Genomic DNA, 23,186 nt, shown 5'->3' with positions numbered 1-23,186 from the left:
CGCCTCTAATATTTCCAAAATATAATTCGACTTGTTACTAGTTTTATTCACCTAAAGGGTCTTTGTTTCACCTAAAACTAAACGATGTATATGTATATAGGCTTATGTATATGTAAACGATCAGGGTGACAAGTCGAGCTTGAAGTCCCTTTGCCACTCCTAAAGACATATCTAATCGACAACATATGCATTAAGTGTCATAACTAAATTAGTACCAAAAACAAACAAAACTATAATTAGTTAAAACACATCACATTATGCAGGGGAAGCTTTGGTTTGAAAATTTGTGAAAAGTGGGCATAGTCCCACACACTAATAGGCTTAATATACTACACATATTTTAAAAACTTCTAAAGCTATGTATATCAAACAAATTTGCACAAGATAAGAATTTTCGTCATTTTCTAACTCACTGAATGAATATCTCAGAAGCATTCAATTTCACAGGCAAAATGCTACGTTTATAACTCACGTCACGGTAAGTCCAGTCGAGCGCAGTAAAGTCAACAAGTTATATACCCAGTTGTTATATATTGATGATGGTATGTGAAAAACCTTAAAATCACTCAGATGGCATTTTTTTGTTAATAATATGTGGTAAAGCCAAAAATAGATAGACCTGATTTAATTCTACACATAATATAAGATACAATAGCCCTGACAGACGACAGCCCGAATTTGCATTAGCGGACTTAATTTTCATTTACTTGCGCGTTTGACACATGTTAATTTGTAATGCACAAGAATTTCGTGCATTTAGCTGAATTTACCAAATTTACCAACACTGCTCAAATGGCCGCTTTTTGCTATTTTTTGACAGATGTCGCTTGAACTCTGCCACCTGCTTTGCGTTGACAGCATTAAAGGTAAGCAGTTTTATATTGCTAATTAAATTATGCGCAAGTATATTAACAAAAACAAATTTTAATATTTTTAGATGGCAGAAAACAAACAACGCACAGTTTGCCATTCCAATATTCTTAACTTTCTCGCACACTCTTTCCGCATTACAATCAATTATTGCTTTTAATTTCACTCTATTATCTTTTAACATAGTTAATAATAAACAAATTTTTTCGTTAAATTTATATTGATCTTCCAAAAAAATGTCAAAATTTCTATTAATAATTTATCTTATTCATTTTTATTTCTCTTTTTTTTTATAAATAAACTAATTTCACTTTAGCTGTCTAAACGCAAAAGTCTGCCGTCTGTCACCATAAAATTTCAATGCTCATTAGCGTTGCTATTGTCCTTTTGCTCATATTTTTATGAATACATACAAAACTGATAACATTCTGAATAAATTATGTTATTTTCAAAAGAATATTTGTAGTTAATGTGTGAATAATATTTATTTAATAACTATTTCTAATGCTTGAGAATATAACATAATTTCATACATATATGAGTATGTTTGTACATGGGAAACTATCATATTACCCTAAAAAAAGTTAATATATCACAACAATATTATGTATTTGTAATTGACATTTCACCATTTAAATTTTCATACGCATCTATCAGGTGTCGCCTTACTAAGCGAACCATATAGACAGCGTTCGGAAAGCTCCTGTAGTAAAGATAGAAGTGGCAAGGCAGCAATTGGGCCTGCAAAGGACAAGCTTTCTCATCCCGCCTCAAAGAAGCCCATAACGGCTTTACATGGTCGAAGATACAAGGCATATATTTTGTAAGCTGCTAGCGCAAAAATTAGAGAATTTGAAGATTTTCCCCTGGAGCTGCCTCTAAAGACCAGAAACAAATCGCCAATAATAATAGCAGGGTGATTTTAACGCATGGTCTACTGCTCCTGAAGTCAGCCATTCTCCGTAGTAAGTGATTCTGTTTCTTAAAGCTATGCGAAGAAGCGAACATAGACTCGTGGGAATCGGCATACAAAATTTGTATGTCGAAATTAAAAAAAAAGTCGCAGAAACCTAAGAACGCATAGATGGTATACCAAATTGAGCCCTTAAAGAAGCCATAACTCTTAGACCCACTTTATTTGTTGTGTACAATGCGTGTATATTGGAAGAGGTATTCCTCGATCCGTCGAAGATACAGCGCCTGGTTCTACTCCTAAAGCCAAAAAAGCCACCAGAAGAACCTTCATCATATCGACCTCTTTGCGTGTTCGACACGATGGGGAAAGTGTACCAAAGCATTGTAAGAAACTGCTTGGAACTAGCAATCCAAAAAGCCGGCGGATAATCAGAGAGACAATACGGCTTCATAAAAAAGAGATCCACTATTGACGCACTAGGAGAAGTTGTCGATATTGCGAAATGTGCAGTAAGTGGCAAAAGATGGAAAGGTGACACAAAAAAGTACTGCGCGCTGATTACCCTGTATGTCAAGAATGCGTTCTACTCGGCGAAATTTGCAGACATAATAAAAGCCCTGGATGAAATACGGATCCCTGAATACATCATAAACATAATAACAAGTTATTTGAAAAACAGAATGCTGATTTTTGATACGGATGAAGGCACCAAGAGCTACTCTATCAAGAGTTGAGTACCCCAAGGCTCAGTGTTAGGTCCACTATTATGGAACCTTATGTACGACGGAGCTAAAAAGACAGCAACCAACAGACGTGAAACTAGTAGCTTATGCGGACGATCTCATGGTGTTAGCAGTCACCAAACAATTAGCCGACCTGAGAAATAAATGTAATGAGTGCTTATATAGTCTACGCCAATGGTTCTCTTCTAAATACAAGTCTGAAACTAGCGGAGGAAAAAAATGAAGTTTTACTGATAAGCACTAGGAAGATAGAAGAACAAATAGAGCTCACCATTGGTAAATGCAAGATTAAGAAATATTAGATTCTAAATTAAAATTTAAAGAACACTTGGAGTACTCTTCCGCCAAGGCAAACAAAATTTATAAAGCCCTATTGAGAATGATGACCAATAGAGGCTGTGTGCGTTCCAGCCGGCGATTCCTAATAGCGAAGGCAATGTATGGATACGGGCAATGGATATAAAATCGTATGCTAAACAAATAATTGCAGTGCATAGGCTTTCTGCAATTGGGGTAATAAGTGCTTTCCGGACTATATCAACCGATGCAGCTGAAGTATTAGCCATCATGCCGCCCATTGATCGGCAAGGACAGAGGAGAGAAACAAGAGTACTAAAATGTGGCAAGAGCGGTGGAATTCCTCGTCCAAAAGGCGCTGGACCCATCGACTTATACCGGACATCCACTCGTGGATAGACAGACGGCATGGGAATTTAGATTTTCATCTGACCCAAATACTTAGTGGACATGGACATTCGGACGACACGACTTAGCCAACCTAGCCGGTGTTTTTTAATTCGCTGAATTATGTCAATGTCGTTGTATATCTCATACAGCTCATGGTTCCATCGAATGCGATATTCGCCGCGGCCAACGCGCAAAGGACCATAAATATTTCGCAGAAACTTTCTCTCGAAAACTCATACCGTCGACTCATCAGATATAGTCATCGTTCATGATATCAATATCATCGGCATACGTCAGCAGCTGTACACTCTTATAAAAGATTGTACCTGCTCGTTTAAGTCGCAGGATAGGCAGTCGCTTCGTCTGAAATCTCGTTTGGTATTTAACGGCTCGGAGAGGTCCTTCCCGATCCTGACGGAGCTTTTGGTGTTGCTCAACGTCAGTTTACACAGCCGTAATAGTTTTGTGGGGATACCAAATTCAGACATAGCGGCGTAACGACAGCTTCTTTTCGTGCTGTCGAAAGCAAATTTGAAATCGACGAAGAGAAGGTGTGTGTCGATTTTCTTTTCACGTGTTTTTTCCAAGATTTGACGCATCGTGAATATCTGGTCGGCTTTAATCTTTCACACAATACGCTCGATAGATGTTGAGGAGACTTATCACATGGTAGTTGGCGCAGATTGTGGGGTCTCCCTTTTTGTGAATTGGACAGAGCAGATTTAAATTCCAATCGTTGGGCATGCTTTCGTCCGACCATATTTTTCAAAGAAGCTGATGCATGTTCCTTATTAATTCTTCGCCGCCGGGTTTGAATAGCACGTAACAATCAATAGGCCCTCGCCGCTTTGTTGTTCTTCGGGTGAGTAATTATTATTCGAACTCCTTCATGGTCGGGCAATGGAACGTCTGCTCCATCGTGATAAATTGGGGAATCGGGTTCGCCTTCTCCTGGCGTTGTACTTTCACTGCCATTCAGCAGGCCGGAAAAGTGTTCTCTCCATAATTTTAGTATGCTCTAGGCATCGGTGACTAGATTACCTTTGGGGGTTCTACAAGGGGATGCACCGGTCATGAAACCTTCTGTAAGCCACCGCATTTTTTCGTAGAATGTTTCGGGCATTACCCCTGTTGGCCAGCTTATCAAGCTTTTCATACTCACCCATTTCGGCCTCTTTCTTTTTCTGTCTGCAAATGCGTTTCGCTTCCCTCTTCAACTAATGGTATCTATCCCATCCCGCACGTGTTGTGGTCGATCGTTACGTTGCGAGGTAGGCAGCCTGTTTTCTCTCCTCTGCGACACGGCACTCCTCGTTACCTCCTCTTCTTTCGCGTTTTCCGAAAAGCAATAGTTTCGGTTGCAGCTGTACGTAAGGAGTTTGGAATGCCGTCCCACAGTTCCCTTATACCGAGTTGTTGACTAGTGCTCTCAGAGAGCAGGAGTGCAAGCCGAGTAGAAAATCGTTCTGCTATCTGTTGTGATGTTTAGACGTTCCTTCACCGGACGAATCCCACACCAAACTTACGCTCCTTTATATGGCCACTGTAGTAAATGCCACAAGGACCTACTTGGCTCGATCCTTGTCCCGTTCATCACATTTCTTGGACAGCGGGGATGTCAGCCTTTATATTCACGAGGAAATCAACCAGCTGGGCAGCGGCAACTTCCCGATTAAGGAACCGGACATTACAGGTGCATGCCCTCTATTCGTGGTCCTTATTTCGTTTGCCATGGTCCTCATCAAAGGGGGTCTCTCATCCGAGGCAGGTTGTTAGTTTTCATAGGGTTGTTTTTTTTACGTGGCAAGTCCCAAACCCAGCGCACAACCCTGCATGGGTATGTTTCGCCTTCTCACTTTAGCTCGCCTTCAAACGGATGTTCTTAGACTACCCAGAGGATACTTGGTGAATGACCGGAAGTCGTGAGCTGCTTGAGCCATATGTAAAAGAATCGTTTCTGGCCACTCCCAGATGAATGGCGTTCAGAGGACTTTCCTCACGTGCGTGATCTTTTACACATGACTCCATCCTCCATATGTGTATACATTAGGGTGTCCGTTATTTACCAAATTGATTATTTTTGACGAGACGCCCCCTAAACTTTTAGTTTTCCTTCTAAAAAACAAATATCAGACCATAAAAAGCCCTTAATTTTCATAATAAACCTTGCCCCAAACACGATACATTTCCCATTGCAATTACATGGGATTTTGCCACTTTCTACGAATATTTGTTTTCCCTGGAACTTTCTCTTTTGTAGGAATAAAAAAGTCATATTCTTGTATAGAATTGAACGCTCTATAGCAAAGTCTGGACAGTTTTTCTATAACTCACTCCTTTAAAAGTTATTCAAGGTTAAAGTTAACTTTTGGGTAATTTCTGGAATTTTCGAACTTTTACGGCAAATTGAAATTTTTTTTTTGTAAAATTCAATTGTTTATTCTAAAATAAACATGCCTATAGTTTTAAAATAAAAAATAAAAAAAATTTGCAAATCAAATCAAATTTGAACCAGATAGTGCAGCGTGTACCAGGATACACAGTATAAATCATATAAATTAAAGGAACTTATTATTCATCGTTAACAACATGTGATTAAATACTCTTCATGTTTCAGAGTTTTTCTGCCGTTACATCAGAGAAATTATATTTTTTAAACCAGAAGAAATAAAGAAAACAAATACTGACCCAATGACATAACACAATAGTTTTCCGCATAGAATTTCTTTCAGCATTGGCGGCCTTCGGCCGCGCTTCAAAAAAATGACCCTCAGTTGGACCAATACCTGGGCGTACTCAGTTCTTTTACGTTGAACTCCTTTTCGCCCGATCCAACGCTGGGATTTATCAAGATAATGAGAATTCTGAAAGATTTTACATTACTCATCACACGATAATGAATTTAGTTATGACGTCATAATATTTCTTTTTTCTTATTTTTATTTCATTACCAAATATGGTAACACTAATTTTTTACTTGTTTACAACCACTTTCTTATTTTATGAATAAATGGACTTATATAAAGTTTGATATAAAATTAAAGTTATTTTTGCACTATTTAATATAAAATAAATGATCAGAAGCGAATTAGTGTAGTGTTAGTGGATATAAAAGCATAATATATAGATGTAAAATGCATTATAAATCGGAGAAACACGCATTTTAAATAGTTAATTTTTTTAACTTTAAATGCGAATATGGCGGCATGTATCCGTACATACCCATTTTAATCCCGAAATCCGGGAAAGCTATTCTAAATCGCAGTCGCGAGTTGTCACAAAAACACGAAAAAGTGGACAGAAAAAGAAAACAACATTTTAATGGATTTTCTTTTGGAAAACGTTGATATTGAGGTATGGATAAGATTAATTATTGTTAATTTATTTGCCTATCGAATTATATTTTTTGCTCATCCAACCATTGTTATTTATTTACAATAAATGTTTGAAAAAACTTAGTTAGAGGCAAATGCTTAAATGTTGAGGTGTATAGTTCGATATCGGAAAGAAATCAACAGGCGCAGGACTAGATATTGGAGACGCATGTTCCACAGTAAAATGTAATAAGGTGAATTATAATTAAGCTAGTCCATATTGTATTATTATTCAGTATCATTTTAGAAACCGGAAATGTCTCCACGTTATGACCGACTCGTGGAGCTTTATTCTAATAAACTGCACTCAAATATCGTCGTTGAATCATCATCAATTAACGTGGATGTTGAATTTGAGTAATATATGCACTCTATTGATACGATTAAAGATTTGTCTTCAACAGCATTAACTTTACTTCCTATTGTAGTTCATTTTACATCATCTGAGCCAGTGCGACCTCCAGACATCGACTCGATGGAAGCCGAGTTAATATGTGAGCCAGCACTTTCACAGTCAAAAGTATCAACTCCTCGCTCTCAACGATCTCTTGGACAAAAATTTAAAACTCGTACTCGTACGTTAGAAGCAGTCTAAGCGAATTTGCTAATATCCAATAAAAAAGAGATTCTTATTATGAAATGCACCAGAGCATAGAACAAAAAAAAAATGATAATGAAATAACCCGGTTAAAGCTAGAAAAACAAAAGATGGCCCATGCTCAAGAACAAAAAGAACGACTTGCTGTCTTAGAGCTTAAATTAAAACATAATACAGACTAAATTATAAATAAAAATTCGTTATTTATTGTTTGAATTACAAGAATAAATAGTTCTGTTTTAAAATAAGTATATGTCTTATTCTGAACATAAGGTTGTAGAGCATCTGCCTTTTCATTTGAAAAGTAGTTATATCTAACCCTTCAAATTCGTCTGCTGTGTCAGGTCCATTCAAAGAGGTTTCCACAAATTACTCAAAGTCCGCTGTGCTTGCTGTGCAATGAATTACATTATCTCCTTTCTGCTGGATCAGTATGTTAAGCATTAGTTCTGTACGAAGTAATTATAATATTATTGGGCGTTTTGCAGAATATGGCCATAAGGTGGGCCAAAAATTAGTTTATATTTTATTTTTCGTAGTTACCATGAAAATCTCATTCAACATGACTAAAAACAAGTCCTGGTAAAATCTGAACTCTTTATATCAATATTAAGAGGTGCCTCATCGACATTTTCGATTTCCCATATAAATTACATGGAAAAAAAATCATTTTTTTTTGTGGTGGTTATTGTGCGGAGATTTTAATGTGCACGCGATGGCGGCCAGTAGGGATGGTAAACTCGATTCCGATACTACTCGAGAATCGAGTTTTCTCGTAATGTAATGTAATTTATATGGGAAATCGAAAATGTCGATAAGGCACCTCTTAATATTGATATAAAGAGCTCAGATTTTACCAGGACTTGTTTTTAGTCATGTTAAATGAGATTTTCATGGTAACTACGAAAAATAAAATATAAACTAATTTTTGGCCCACCTTAATATGGCCAGTATATAAGTATATAATTATTTAAATAATTTCCAATTATTTATTTCTGATGTTAATAGCTTCACGTTAACATTACATTTACCCTAATTAAGCTAAAGCCCAAGCATATACAAGTATTTCGCTGCTTTTCCATGTTGGTGCAGCGACAATTGATTTGTGGCTCCCTTTACAAGAAGTAAAATATCGTTGTTGCTCCGCGATCTTGCTCTTCAGATGATCTTGCTGTGAGCTTTATGATTGCAGTTTGATTTGTGTCATCAAACATTGAACTCAAGAAAGATTTTGTCAATCCTTACCACTGGTGGGGGAAATGAAAAGTTTTTCACTCATCAAAGTGAGAATATATTCATTCTAATTATAACCTGAACAGGGTAAATTAAGTTTGTCAAGCAGTTTGTAACACCCAGAAGGAAGCGTCGGGGACCCTATAAAGTATATATATAAATGATCAGTATGTTGAGCTGAGTCGATTTAGCCATGTCCGTCTGTCTGTCTGTCCGTCTGTGCGTCCGTCCGTCTGTATAAATACAAACTAGTCCCTCAGTTGTGAAGATATCGTTTTGAAATTTTGTAAACATCATTTTCTCTTCAAGAAGCTGCTCATTTGTTAGAACGGCTGATATACGATCGAAATCAAGTTTTTGTATTAAAAACTTTCACATTTGACAATGTATCTTCACAAAAGTTGGCACAGGTTATTTTCTAAGACAATAATGTAATATACGAAGAAATTATTCAGATCGGCTTACTATAGCATATAGCTGCTATACAAACTGAATGATCGAAATCTTGCGCTGGTATGGAAAACTTTTGCATTTGACAAGACATACTATATTCACTAAATTAGGTATTGATTATTTTCTATGACAATAATGTAATCACCGAAGAAATTGTTCAGATCGGTTAACTATAGCATATAGCTGTCATACAAGCTGAATGATCGGAATCAAATGCTTGGATGGGAAACTTCCTCATTTGACAATATATCTTCACGATTTTGGTATGAGTTATTGTATGTAGAAATAATGTAATATCGAAAGAAATTGTTCAGATCGGCTCACTATAGCATTTAGCTGCCATACAAACTGAACGATCGGAATCAAGGGCTTGTATGGAAAACTTTCACATTTGACGTAGTATCTTCACGAAAGTTTACTACTTAAGGTAATAACATAATCTCCGAAAAATTTTTTCCGATCGGATTACTATAGCATATAGCTTCCATACAAACTGGACACATAGTTACTAAAAGAAATATACCTGTGAAGGGTTATTAGCTTCGGTGCAGCCGAAGTTAACGTTTGTTCTTGTTTTTAATAATATTTCAGCTTTGCTGATAAGTAACCATGTTCAACGATATTTGAACAATTGCGATTGTAACTTCTAAAAGTACCGTAACACTAACAGTGTTTTACGCATCCCCTTCCGAATATCACTCATCAAAGACTTATGCTGTTGCCGGGCGCTATTGGTGATAAGAATGATAAAGAGTATTGACATGCAAATAAATGAACATTGCAAGCATTCCAGCATGAAGAGCCCAGCATGAAGGTGCGCATCATTGGCAACAGTTTATGTTATGCTAGCTGACCGATTCATCGATCGGTTGGTCTAGGATTGATAACGGAATGAAAACTACAATTGTATTTGTGAGTTGATAAAATAACAAAGTCTATTTTTTACTGTTCTTTTATGCAGCGCACGGTTGCCAATATCGTGGACTGCAACCTTTCTACCTGGCCATTACTTTCGTTGTGAAGACTAGGAATGAAGAACTGGTCCATAGAAAAGGTATCTTTAAGCATAACTTGGATTGCATTAGATTGAAGAGCTTTTTCGTTGTCAGAGACAATGACTTTAGTGTTATTAAACACTAATAAGACTTCTAATAGGGCTCCTGAAGTAATGGGTTTAACTATTGCAAATATCTAATAAAATAATAAAAAAAAATTGCCTGCCAGTTATAAGAATATCCATGTGGAGAATTTCACCTGGGAGATTTGGGATTGGTGTTTTACCTATTCCAGGATCAGGAGGTTTTCTTTGATATTTATTCTACAAATATATCATGCAATTTGCAATTGTTGGATTTCAAAAATTGGTTTATATGTATTTGGAAAGCAGTATACATGAGAAATTTGGTGAAACTTTTTGTGTAAGCCATGATGAGCTCGATTGTGTTCCATCGATATCAATTTCATTTGATCACCATTATTAATTAAATCAATTAAGACAAGCTAAGTGTGAATAAACTTAACGCCAGGAGAAGCTGATATTATTTTGTTTTGTGTCTGTGCTAGAGTATGGAGATCGCAATAAATTCCGTTGGGGGCGTTAGGGTTGATATTTTTAAGAGTATCGAAAGTGATTGTGTAACGTTTAAACTTTTTAAAATTATGTTTTGTAATTAGACTTAGAAATCATTGATAAGGTTAGTTAAGGATTCCTCGCTGTGCACAGTTTCATTTGATGGAGCTTCACTTAAATTGTTGCAGAATTGTCTAGAAAGCAACGACATCGGCATTGGCAACTGTGTTGTCTCTTCTCGGCTTAAGGGGTCAGTAGGGTAATCTTTTTTCAAATTTTTTTTGCATTTTCTGTTTCCTTATACCCTTAGAATTAATGTAGAAAATCATTTTACCATTGGAAGGTTTTGAAAAAGGCCCAAAAATAATAATACCGCTCGACGTTCGGAGCGCGTGGAGTACACACCTGCTACAAAACACACCAATACCTTAAGCAATAAAATACGTATTTCTCAAAACACACTTTTTTAAACCGATTTGCTTATTTTTTTGTTTTAAATGTTCACAAAACTCCTGGCTATCATCCCTACATATATTTTTTACAATTTATTGACAATGTTATGACAAAATTTATGTATCATGGTGGAAATTAAAAAAAAAACGTTAATAACTTTATTATTTATCAACATTTTTTCATAATTCTAATAGGGACGATAACCACTCACGTTTTTGTGTTACAGATGATCCAAACATGAGAAATCATGTCCGCCAGTGAAAAAACGCATCTCATTTACTCAGCTATTTCTCCGACAGATGTCATCAAAAAATTCCGAAAAGTTTTATTCATACACCCCACATATACCTCATGATATGTGAAAAAATTTCTATTATAAAATAAAAATTTCTATGAAAAAAATGTCAAAAAACAGGCCAGATTACCCTACTGACCCCTTACTTGGTGCAAGTTTTTCAATGAACGCTTGCCATCTTTTCATTTTTGCATTTGGGGTTTTTTCAGACATTGCGAATATGAGCGGCTGATGGTGGGTAAAAATGTTTATATTTTTCATTCTATACAAATTTTTTTCTTTATTTTACATTTTACCTAGTATATAAAAGTAAAATACTAACAAAAATTCTAGTCTAATTAATTAAGAGAGATGCTTAAAAGCTAAATGTTAAGAAATACATTTGCTGCTACTGTTGTCTTACTAGGTCGGAAGTCTTTTTGCGTTTCAACCGGATTTCTCGCCCAGCAGTTTCGATAAATCTGGCGCCTAGATCACGGTGCCGGTCAGCAGATCTAATGTACCAGGGAGCATTAACTAAAGTCCTTAATACCTTACTTTGAAAGCGCTGAATGCTGGCAATACAGCTTTGACTTGAGCAACCCCATAGTTGGGCTCCGTAGGCCCAAACTGGCTTTAAGACTTGATTATATAATAACAGTTTGTTCGATAGCTTGGATTTCCTGCCAACTAGGTGGTAAAGTTTGCTAAATTTCATATCGATTTTTTTTTTGCATGCTCTTTCCTAGGTACTTAGCACTTTTATAGTGTGGTATAGGAATGTTATTTACATAAATTGGACAATATGCCGGCTTTTTCAAGGTAAAGTCGACATGAAATGATTTGGTGTCGTTTAATTTGATACGCCACTTAGATGCCCACTTAGTAATTGCGTTGACTGCTGTCTGCACTCGTCGACTAGATACTGAAGTTGACTCTCCCGCTGCTAACAAAGCTGTGTCATCCGCAAATGTCGATGTCATATAACCAGAATCAGACGGGAGGTCACTGGTAAAAAGCAAGTAAAGCATTGGCTCCAACACGCTTCCCTGGGGAATACCGGCTTCTATCGGTTGCAAGTTTGAATATGCATCCTCTTGTTTAATACGGAAGTATCTATCATTTAAGTACGAAGCAATTATTTCACAAAATTGTTTGGGTAGCATGTATTTCAATTTGAAAAGTAGACCCGTGCGTCAAAAGCTTGAGACACGTCCAAAAAGGCCGTACAAACATTCTTTTTATCGATTATATTTTCAACGAAATTAACGATTCGGTGTGCCTGGTCAATTGTTGAATGGTGGTCACCGAACCCAAATTGGTGTATTGTTATTAGGTTTTTATGAGCGATTATTGGTTTGAGCCTATTTATGAGTACATTCTCAAAGATTTTAGATAAGGCTGGCAGTAGCGAAATTGGCCTATACGATGTAACAGCGTGTACTGGCTTACCCGGCTTGGGTATCATTATGACTTCAGATGCTTCCCAAAGCGATGGCACGTGTCTTAGGCATAAAGCACTGTTTATAATGTTTACAAGTTTTTTTATACAATTCTTTGGTAAATTGCGTAATATTTCTCCAGTTATTAAATAGTATCCAGGTGCTTTTTTGAGTCTTGTATTCCCGATATGATGTTTAATTTCTTTAATAGTAACATGAGAAATGCTGATGTGTGGATCCATCCAACTATTTTCACAGTTTATCTCATACCCATCGTTAGGCGTAAATATGTTTCTCAAATGATTTGCAAATACCGCAGCTTTCTATTAATTCATTGTGGCCCATGCAGTTTCGTTTAGTTTTTAGTTTTAATGGTACTACATGTTTTATTTGTTTATTAATATTTCTTGCAGCTTTCCAAAGTGATTAGTCGGTGGATTTATCAGCTGTGAGTTTAGCCAGATAAGTTTTGAATGAAAAATTTTTAAACTCTTTAATTTGTGCTCTTAGTTTCACTGTACATTTGTTAAGCTCAGTTTTGAAAGCAGAGGACCTAGTTTGCTGCCATCTCCGTCGAAGCTTGCGCTTTTTATGGATACTTTCTAAGACGTGTTTTGGGTATTTGGTACCCCTTAGATTCACGCGGGTATTTGGTGTACTCTTCCACGCAGCATTTTGAATTATTTTTGTGAAATCTTCAACCTCACAGTCCAACTCAATACCAGTCGATACGTGCTTAAGCTTTGGGTCGACTTTATTCAATATATATTTAAATTTATTCCAATTAGTGTGTTTATTGCATAACGTTGGCTTGGTGGCCGAAATAATTGGCTTTTCATACAGAGTTAGTACCACTGGAGAATGGTCAGAGCTTAGGTCTGAGCAATCTTTTATATATATATTGAGTTTTGGTATTTTATTGATTATAAAGAAGTCCAGAAGGTCTGGTGATTTCTAACTATCTGTAGGCCAATAAGTGGGTCTTCCTGTAGAAACAAAATTGCATCCAACTGCTTGTATTGCTTTGAGAAGTTCTCGACCTTTGGTTGTAGTTAAACGATGAGTGTGTTTTGCGTTATAGTCGCCACCAATGATATACCTTCCGTCATATTTTTTAATAACTTCATATATGTACGTTTCTATATTTATATTATGTCTAGGTGGGCTATACAGAGCAATAAGATACAATGGGTGATTGTGCAATTTAACTGAAATTGTTATAGCTTGAATTTCTTCCATCTTAATTGGATCTTCCTTGCAATGTTCAATATTGCTTTTGATAATTATACCGCTCCCTCCTCGTGCTGAGCTTGCCGGGTGTGGTGTGTGGTGTAATTCATAATTTTTAAATTTTAAAAATGATTGGTTCGTAAAATGCGGTTCAGATAATAGACATATACATATCAATATTTCTGTGGTGTAGAATAACTTCTAATTCATTCTTATTTTTGGAAAGGCCATTAGCGTTCCATAGCATTATTCTCAAAGAGTTACTGTTCATCAATAAATTGTAGATGGTACTCAAGAACGTTGAGCCGCTGATTAAAGGACTTAAATAGTTTCTCTTGCTTATTCTAATCTAATATATCTTATATCTAAGATTTGGGATAACGGACTACTTTTTGGCATTGTATTTGTATGGCCTTGTTTAGCTATTTGCGCAAATGGAACTTTAGAACCGGAAGGAAGGGATTTTACTTCTCCTGCGTGGTTATTCGTCGGAGCATTGGCATTCTCCTCAACTGAATTACCATTCTTTTTATCACTTAAATTTTGCAGTTCTGTTGCGACGACACAATCATGGTAGATTGCAGGACGAGAATCGCCGCAGTTGCAAAATTTAGCAGGGTCTTTTTCGGCTTTTCGAAACTCAATAGTAGGATGTTTGCCTCCACATTTCACACACCTCGATGGCTTACCTCAGAAGTTTTTAGTATGTCCAAAAGCTTGACAGTTTTTGCACTGCGGAATTAATTTAGATGCTTTAATAGGCTCAAGTTTGACAACGGTACTAAGAATGGTTTTGATCTGGTGAATTTTCTTAATGTCTTCGGTGGCATCAAATACTACTAAAAACATATCTAGCGGTTCTTTCTTCTTCTTAACTGGCGTAGACACCGATTACGCGATTATAGCCGAGTTAACAACAGCGCGCCAGTCGTTTCTTCTTTTCGCTACGTGGCGCCAAATGGATATTCTAAGCGAAGCCAGGTCCTTCTCCACTTGGTCCTTCCAACGGAGTGGAGGTCTTCCTCTTCCTCTGCTTCCCCCGGCGGGTACTGCGTCGAATACTTTCAGAGCTGAAGGGTTTTCGTCCATTCGGACAACATGACCTAGCCAGCGTAGCCGCTGTCTTTTAATTCACTGAACTATGTCAATGTCGTCGTATATCTCATACAGCTCTTCGTTCCATCGAATACGATATTCGCCGTGGCCAACGCGCAAAGGACCATAAATCTTTCGCAGAACTTTTCCCTCGAAAACTCGCAACGTCGACTCATCGGTTGTTGTCATCGTCCAAGCCTCTGCACCATATAGCAGGACGGGTATTATGAGTGACTTATAGAGTTTGGTTTTTGTTCGTCGAGAGAGGACTTTACTTTTCAATTGCCTACTCAGTCCGAAGTGTTAATGCTGGTTCCTAAATAGACGAAATTATCTACAACTTCAAAGTTATGACTGTCAAGAGTGACGTGGGAGCCAAGTCGGGAGTGCGACGACTGTTTGTTCAATGACAGGAGATATTTCGTCTTGCCCTCGTTCACTGCCAGACCCATTTGCGTTGCTTCCTTGTTCAGTCTGGAGAAAGCAGAACTAACGCCGCGGGTGTTGAGACCGATGATATCAATATCATCGGCATACAAAGGCAGCTGTACACTCTTATAAAAGATTGTATCTGCTCGATTCTCCTTTCACGGGTCTTTTCCAAGATTTGGCGCATGGTAAATATCTGGTCGGTTGTTGATTTGCCAGGTCTAAAGCCACACTGATAAGGTCAAATCAGTTTGTTGACAGTGGGCCTTAGTCTTTCACACAATACGCTCGATAGAACCTTATAGGCGATGTTGAGGAGGCTAATCCCTCGGTAGTTGGCGCAGATTGTGGGGTCTCTTTTTTTATGGATTGGGCATAGCACACTTAAATTCCAATCGTTGGGCATACTTTCGTCCGAACATATTTTGCAAAGAAGCTGATGCATGCTCCTTATCAGTTCTTCGCCGCCGTGTTTGAATAGCTCGGCCGGCAACCCGTCGGCCCCTGCCGCTTTGTTGTTCTTCAAGCGGGCAATTGCTATTCTAACTTCTTCTGGGTCGGGCAATGGAACGTCTGCTCCATCGTCATCGAGTGGGGAATCGGGTTCGTCCTCTCCTGGCGTTGTGTGTTCAGTGCCATTCAGCAGGCTGGAGAAGTGTTCCCTCCATAATTTAAATATGCTCTGGGCATCGGTGACTAGATCACCCTGGGGGTTCTACAAGAGTATGCTTCGGTCTTGAAACCTTCTGTAAGCCGTCGCATTTTTTCGTAGAATTTTCGAGCATTACCCTTGTCGGCCAGCTTATCAAGCTCTTCGTACTCATGGATTTCGGCCTCTTTCTTTTTCTGTTTGCAAATTCGTCTTGCTTCCCTCTTCAACGATTGGTATTTATCCCATTCCACACGTGTTGTGGGCGATCGTAACGTTGCGAGGTAGGCAGCCTGTTTTCTGCTACGACACGCCACTCCTCGTTGTACCAGGTGTTCTTTTGCTTTTCCGAAAACCAATGGTTTCGGTTGCAGCTGTACGTAAGGAGTTTGAAATGCCACCCACAGTTCCCTTATACCGAGTTGTTGACGAGTACTCTCAGAGGGTAGGAGTGCAAGCCGAGTAGAAAATCGTTCAGCTGTCTGTTGTGATTGCAGCTTCTCGACGTCCTTGTGTTTGTTGGCGTGCGTTTTTTGCTGCACAGAGGCGGGTGCAAGTCTTGGCTGCAACAAGATAGTGGTCCGAGTCGATGTTAGGACCTTGGAGCGCACGCACATCTAAAACACTGGAGACGAGTCTTCCATCTATCACAACATGATCGATCTGGTTGGTGGTTTTTCGATTCGGATACAGCCAGGTAGCTTGATGAATCTTTTTTTGCTGGAATCTAGTACTACAGATAACCATATTTCAGGCGCCGGCGAAGTCGATCAGCCTCAACCCATTTGGGGATGTTTCCTCGTGGAGGCTGAATTTACCGACCGTAGTGCCAAAGATACCTTCTTTGCGTTAAAGTCGCCAAGCACGATTTTGACATCGTGGCGGGGGCAGTTCTCATATGCGAGCTCCAAGCGGTCATAAAGGCCATCTTTGGTCACATCGTCCTTCTCTTCCGTCGGGGCGTGTGCTCAAATCAGCGATATGTTGAAGAACCTCGCTTTGATGCGGATTGTGGCTAGACGTTTATTCACCGGAGTGAATGATAGTACTCGGCGACGGAGTCTCTCTCCCATCATAAATCCCACACCAAACTTGCGCTCCTTTATATGTCCGCATTTCTTGGACGGCGGTGATGTCAGCCTTTTTTTCACGAGAACATCAACCAGCTGGGCAGCGGCACCTTCCCAATTAAGGGACCGGACATTCCAGGTGCATGCCCTGAAATCATAGTCCTTAATTCGTTTGCCAGGGTTGGCAGCAAAAGGGGGGTCTCGGGGAAACTTTAGTATACGATCCCACGATTTCAGGGTTAAAAGTGGTATGGTTGGATAGGGCTGATGTTCCAGATTAAGAAAATATATAATTGTTGCCGCCACAAACTTATAGTTTATATTTGCATTTAAACTTGAAAATTTTGCAAATTTTATGTTGCAATTTCTCGATTGCTAGTAATTATTTAATTCATATTATGCCCTTTTTATGCACTTATACTTCATTACATTATTTCTACATATTTAATTTTTTAGTAATTATTTAGTTATTTGCTTAAAATAAGCATTTTATATTTTGCACAATTTTCATTCCATGCACAATAACAAAAGTATTCCGTGTTTACAGATATTAAGTGTTGCCATAATTACACATATATCAAACGAATAAGAATGGATATAAAAACTCAAACGCAGAAAACAAATACTATCTGAAATAAATTTTCCATTGTAATAAGAAAAGTTTTAAGGCTTTATTGGCGGCCTTCGGCCGCGCTTCAAAAAAATAACCCTGGCCGATCCAACACCGGGGTGTATCAAAAATCTTGATATATCAAGAAAAAGGGCAATAATTTATGTATTTGGGGTATAGTCCTATTTTTTATTCATTTTTATTCGTTTGATAAATGTGTAATTGTGGCAACACTTATTATCTGTCAACACGGAATACTTTTGTTATTGTGCATGAAATGAAAATTGTGTAAAATATAAAATGCTTATTTTAAGCAAATAACTAAATAATTACTGGAAAAAAAAAATATGTAGAAACAATGTAGTGAAGTGTAAGTACATAAAAAGTGCATAATATGAATTAAATAATTACTAGCAATCGAGAAATTGCAAGATAAAATTTGCAAAATTTTCAACTTTAAATGCAAATATCTCGAAATCTATAAGTTTGCGGCGGCATATTTTCTTAATCTGGAGCATCAGCTCTATCCAACCATACCACTTTTAACCCTGAAATCGTGGGATCGTATACTAAAGCCGACCCGGGGTCTCTCATCCGAGGGTGTTGTTGATTTTTCATTGGGAGTGTTTTTTTACGTGCCGGGTCCCAAACCCAGCGCACAACCCTATGCAGGGGATGTTTCGCATTCTCACTTTAGCTCGCCTTCAAACGGATGTTCTTAGGCTACCCAGAGAATACTTGGTCAAAGACCGGAAGTCGTGAGCTACTTGAGTCATATGTAAAAAATCGTTTCTGGCCACTCCCAAGTGAATGGCGATCAGAGAACTTTCATCACTTGCGTGAACTTCTACACATGACTCCATCCTCCAGCGGCGGTTCTTCAGTCTACCCTTTAAGGTTATTAATTGCATATATGACCTTAAAACATTGAGATTTTAGATCATTAGAATGGATTGTGTATTGCATGAGTGGTGTAAATTTATTATCATTACCTTTATTGGTCTATTATGTTTACTCTCGCAGCTAAACCAAAGTGTATTTTCATTAGATAAATATTTTGTTATTGTGCGATATCTGTTTGAGCAGAGACATTAAGTTTGTAGGCGCCGTTGCTCAAAAGCTTTATTAAAAAGTTGTTATTTATTAGATCTGTAACATTGCAACGTAATTTATTAAAATCCTTTACGTTGTTAATTATAATAGGAGGTGGGCGGTGGGTTTTAGTATCATTGTTGGCCGCCTGCTCTTTGTTTTTATTTTTCGAAGGGCTGACAATTGTTGGAGAAGTATCAGCTTTGCGTTTTTTTTGAAGAGCGCTTCTTTTTGAGTATTCACTCAGTTTCTTTAGCTAGCTCATTTTCATCGGTTTCTTATATTTGATCTACATTCATACTAGAAGGTTTTGCTTCAACACTCACATGCTTGCCTTTACTAGATTTTAGTTGTTCGTTTTCTCTTTTTAATTCTATGTTATCTTTATGTAACTGATTGCACATCGCTTCCAAATTTCTTAGCCTCTCATTTATAAGTGAATTAGTTTTTTCTAATTCTATTATTTTATTTACTCTAAATGAGCTGAGACTGTTTCTCGGCGTCACCTCATGAAGAGGTTCAGCCATTTTTATTTTCTAATGATTTCTCTACTGAGTATTAGAAACCTGTCGTTTGGTCGATAATGCAGTTTAAACCAGAAGTTTGTTTTTATTTGACCAGTATGGCAGCGCTGATAGCAATTGGAAATAGTTAGAACAGAACAGCTGATTTATTATATGCAGAAATAACGTGTAAAAGAAACAGCTGATGTACACTATTTTCACAGCGAAAATTAATTAGTTGAGTGTTTATATAATTTGTTATTGTTTAAAAAAAAACAAACTTCGATTGAAAATGTAATTTGATTCGAATGAGTTTTACCAATAATCGATATGGAACGTGTTGACAACATCAATGCTTCCCACGGCGCACACACCAACGAATTACCACAGACTAGTTTATCTGCAAATTGTCGCAATTGCGGAGCACACTTGGATTTTGACCGCACTCAATGATATCAACAACACTACTATATACAAATAATGGCAAAGCCTCTTCCATGCCCATACAATCGAAAGTAGCTATCGTTCGTTCGTAACATAATTTTGTGCGGTAGCTGAGAGTGTTTGTGAAATCTTGATAATTGGACGACCTTTTTGAGACAAAACTGCACCTAAAGCAGTAGAAGAGGCATCTGTTGTAAGCTTGAAGGGTTCATCATAATTTGTGTATTGAACTGAAACATCCTCTGAAGCTAATATTTGTTTTATTCGTTCAAAACCTAAATTCAACTTTCACATTTCTTGAATAACATGAACAAATTTGTCCGTTTCTCCGCGAAGGTAAGCTGTCAAAGGATTGACTATGGCAGCATAGTCTTTTATGAACGCCTATAATCCTGGTAGTCCTAGAAATGATCGTAATGCTCAAAGAGTTTGCGGAGATTCGTAATTAAAAATATCTCGAATTTTATCTGGGCAAATTCTAATACCCGGGCTAATACCCGGGCTCAGAGAAACCCTAGAAACTCCACTTAAGTTTTGAAAAAGTTCGATTTTTCAGGCGAGAGTCTCATTTCTGCGTTCTCAAGAGTTTGAAGTACTACTGTGCCCAAAATAAGGTGACATTTGAATTTAAACTGCGCGCGTCGAAGGATTTGGAGAATTATTTTTTTTTAGGTTGGTAATGCTGTCAGTGACATTTATGTCAAATTTCATGTCAAAATATTCATTAGTGCTTGAGATACGTGTCGTTTTCTGAGCTGCTAAAAGTGAGTTTTTCGTTTTTTGCGATGTCGAAATTTGCTGAGCAAAGAATCTGCATTAAATTTTGTTTACGGAATGATTTTTCTGCTGCGCATACGTTGAGGATGGTACAGAAAGCCTTTGGTGATGAAGTTATGTCTAAAAAAAATGTTTACAAGTGGTACAGTGAGTTCCAAGGCGGCCGTGAACGTGTCGAAGACGAAGAGCGTCCAGGGCGACCATCAACCTCAACCGACGAATCTCACGTTCAACAAATCAAAGATTTGGTGTTGGAAAACCGTCGATTACCAATTAGAGACCTTGCTGATGAAGTTGACATATCGAAAGGCTCAGCCAATACCATTTTGAAGGATGTTTTGGGCCTCAAGCGCGTCAAATCTCGACTGGTACCGAAAACATTGAATTTTTTGGAAAAAAGGCGTCGCGTTGAAGTGTGTGAAACGATGTTTTTCGACTACCAGGGTGTCATGAAATGCATTATAACTGGCGACGAGACTTGGATCTATGCTTACAACCCCGAAACAACCGATCAATCGAGCGAATATCGTGCCAAAAGAGAGCCGAAAAAAAAATCGCGCCAAAGTCGTTCAAAAATCAAGGTCATGTTGACTGTTTTCTTCGATTATCGTGGTGTTGTGCATTATAAATTCCTTCCAACCGGTCAAACAGTCAACAAGGAATATTATTTGAACGTTATGCGTCGTTTGCGTAACGCTATCCGCCTAAAAAGGCCGGAATTGTGGAAAGACAATTCTTGGTTTTTACACCACGATAATGCACCATCCCATACTGCCCTCGTAATTCGTGATCATTTCGCCAAAAACTCACCCCATATCGTTCCGCAACTACCGTATTCATCTGATCTGGCGCCGTGCAACTTCTGGCTGTTCACCAAGCTCAAAAGACCGATCCGGGGACACCGTTTTTATACGATAGAGGAGATTCAAGCCGCAGGGAAGACGGAACTGAAGGCCATGCAGGAAAGTGACTACAACCAGTGTTTCGGAGATTGGAAAATCCGTTGCCATAAGTGCATTGGATCGGGAGGGGATTACTTTGAAGGGGATGAAATTGATTTGGAAGAATAAATAAAGAATTTTCAAAATAAATGCAATGTCACCTTAATTTTTGGGCACATTAGTATGTGCTTGATGTGCTTTAAATGTGATGGTTCACCTGAAGAATACGAGGTGTGCTCAAAAAGTATCCCGAGAAAGTAAGGGTTTACTCACTTGTTCTGCTTCCACGACACTTGCTTGATTTGTTTCAATTTAAAACTTCAGTTTTCTCTTAGATAAACACTTTAGATTACTTCAGTAAAAACCACATGAATTTATTTTGTAAAAAATGCACTTTGGATGTTTTTTAGTAAAAAATCACTTTGCACGTCTTTTAACAAAAAATCGCTTTGTATGTTGTTTAAATGAGTTAAGCATCCGCCTACTTTACCCGAAAAAATTGGCGCACCCTAATACGACGACGCAATTCACCACAGCTGATGACACCACAACAGAACACCGACACATCTCACTACAGCTGTACATCAACCCACTCATCAAAAGGGATAGAAAAAAAGGGAAAGCGGACACAATTCGACTCTCATAATTCGACCATCAACATTCGCTTAAACACTGCGCCGGGTCGACATCTACGCTCTTCTACCGCAATTCTACATTTTTGACTTCGATGCGCGGAAACTTGATCGCCAACAAAATCAAATAATCTTCGGCATTGGATTCTCGCCGCCTCACTTGTTAACCTTTAGTTTTATTACAATTAAAAGTAATAGAATTTTTGATATTACAATTTATAAGTTCGTGCTTTATATTGTCAAAATAAAAACAAAATTTATTTTTATTAAAGAGCTTGTATGCTATATAAATTTTGTATCTTTTTATTCATGGTCCTTCGAGCCTTACTGAAAGGCACCTTCGGATTTTTTATAAACACAAAAACAATATCATATTAGAATATATGCATAACAACAAGTCAAAAGAAAGTGCGTGAACATAGTGCAGTGACACAAAACAAAAAAAAAAAACAAAAGAAGAAGCAGTGACCCACACAAACAAACCAAAAAAAAACAATAAATATATACACTTATGTCCGTGAGGTAAACAAAAAAAAAAAAAAAAATGTGAAGAGAGTGGAGAAAAAAGGTGACAGAAACAAAAAAAGGAGTGCATTTATAAAATTAAACACGCAAACAGTTTCAACAAACAAACAAACAAAAAAAAAACAACACATAAACCGGTCGTGGAATCGCGAAACTAAAAATACATACATACATACAAAAAAAAAAACACTTGGCGCGAAGCCCAGCAGTAAAACATATGTACATACATACGAACAAACTAAACGCGCGCTAAATATAAAATATAAACTAACAAACTAAGCGGGCGCGAATCTAATACAACATAAAATAAACAAAAAAGCGCTAAACCAAAGACAACCAACTGGAAGCGAATAAGAAGAAGTTGACAACAGAGGCCCGGATAAACGAAACAATATACACACAAAAACAAGCGGGCGCGAATAATTAAAACAAACCTACAAACAACAATACGCACAAGAAGCCAGGCAGCAGGAAGACCGTGGAAGAGGAAAATAGGAATTGTCAAGAAAACATACATACATACATACGTTAATCTGAAATCACAGTGAGCGTATTAATTTCATTTTATAAAGGGTG

The 23,186-nt window shown here is 37.7% G+C and overlaps 1 protein-coding gene across 11 annotated transcripts in view; it reads left to right on the top strand.

Annotated features, from left to right (window-relative positions):
- LOC115066680 (homogentisate 1,2-dioxygenase) overlaps positions 1 to 23,186 on the top strand; it is a 312,248-nt gene that overhangs the window by 274,509 nt on the left and 14,553 nt on the right. The window contains exons 9-10 of one of the 11 annotated variants that reach the window (XM_049462658.1): positions 821 to 866; positions 938 to 22,744. The exons of 9 other annotated variants lie outside the window; for them this stretch is intronic. In XM_049462658.1, coding sequence (XP_049318615.1) covers positions 821 to 866; positions 938 to 984 — 93 coding nt within the window. In that variant the 3' untranslated portion in view covers positions 985 to 22,744. Of the gene's footprint in view, positions 1 to 820; positions 867 to 937; positions 22,745 to 23,186 lie in introns of those variants that run through there. One more of the 11 variants, XM_049462659.1, reaches the window with a different exon arrangement.

The sequence above is a fragment of the Bactrocera dorsalis genome, chromosome 1 (assembly GCF_023373825.1).
Source record: "Bactrocera dorsalis isolate Fly_Bdor chromosome 1, ASM2337382v1, whole genome shotgun sequence".
Lineage (NCBI taxonomy): Eukaryota > Metazoa > Arthropoda > Insecta > Diptera > Tephritidae > Bactrocera > Bactrocera dorsalis.
Note: the sequence above shows the minus strand (reverse complement) of the source record. Positions and strands in the feature narration are given on the sequence as shown.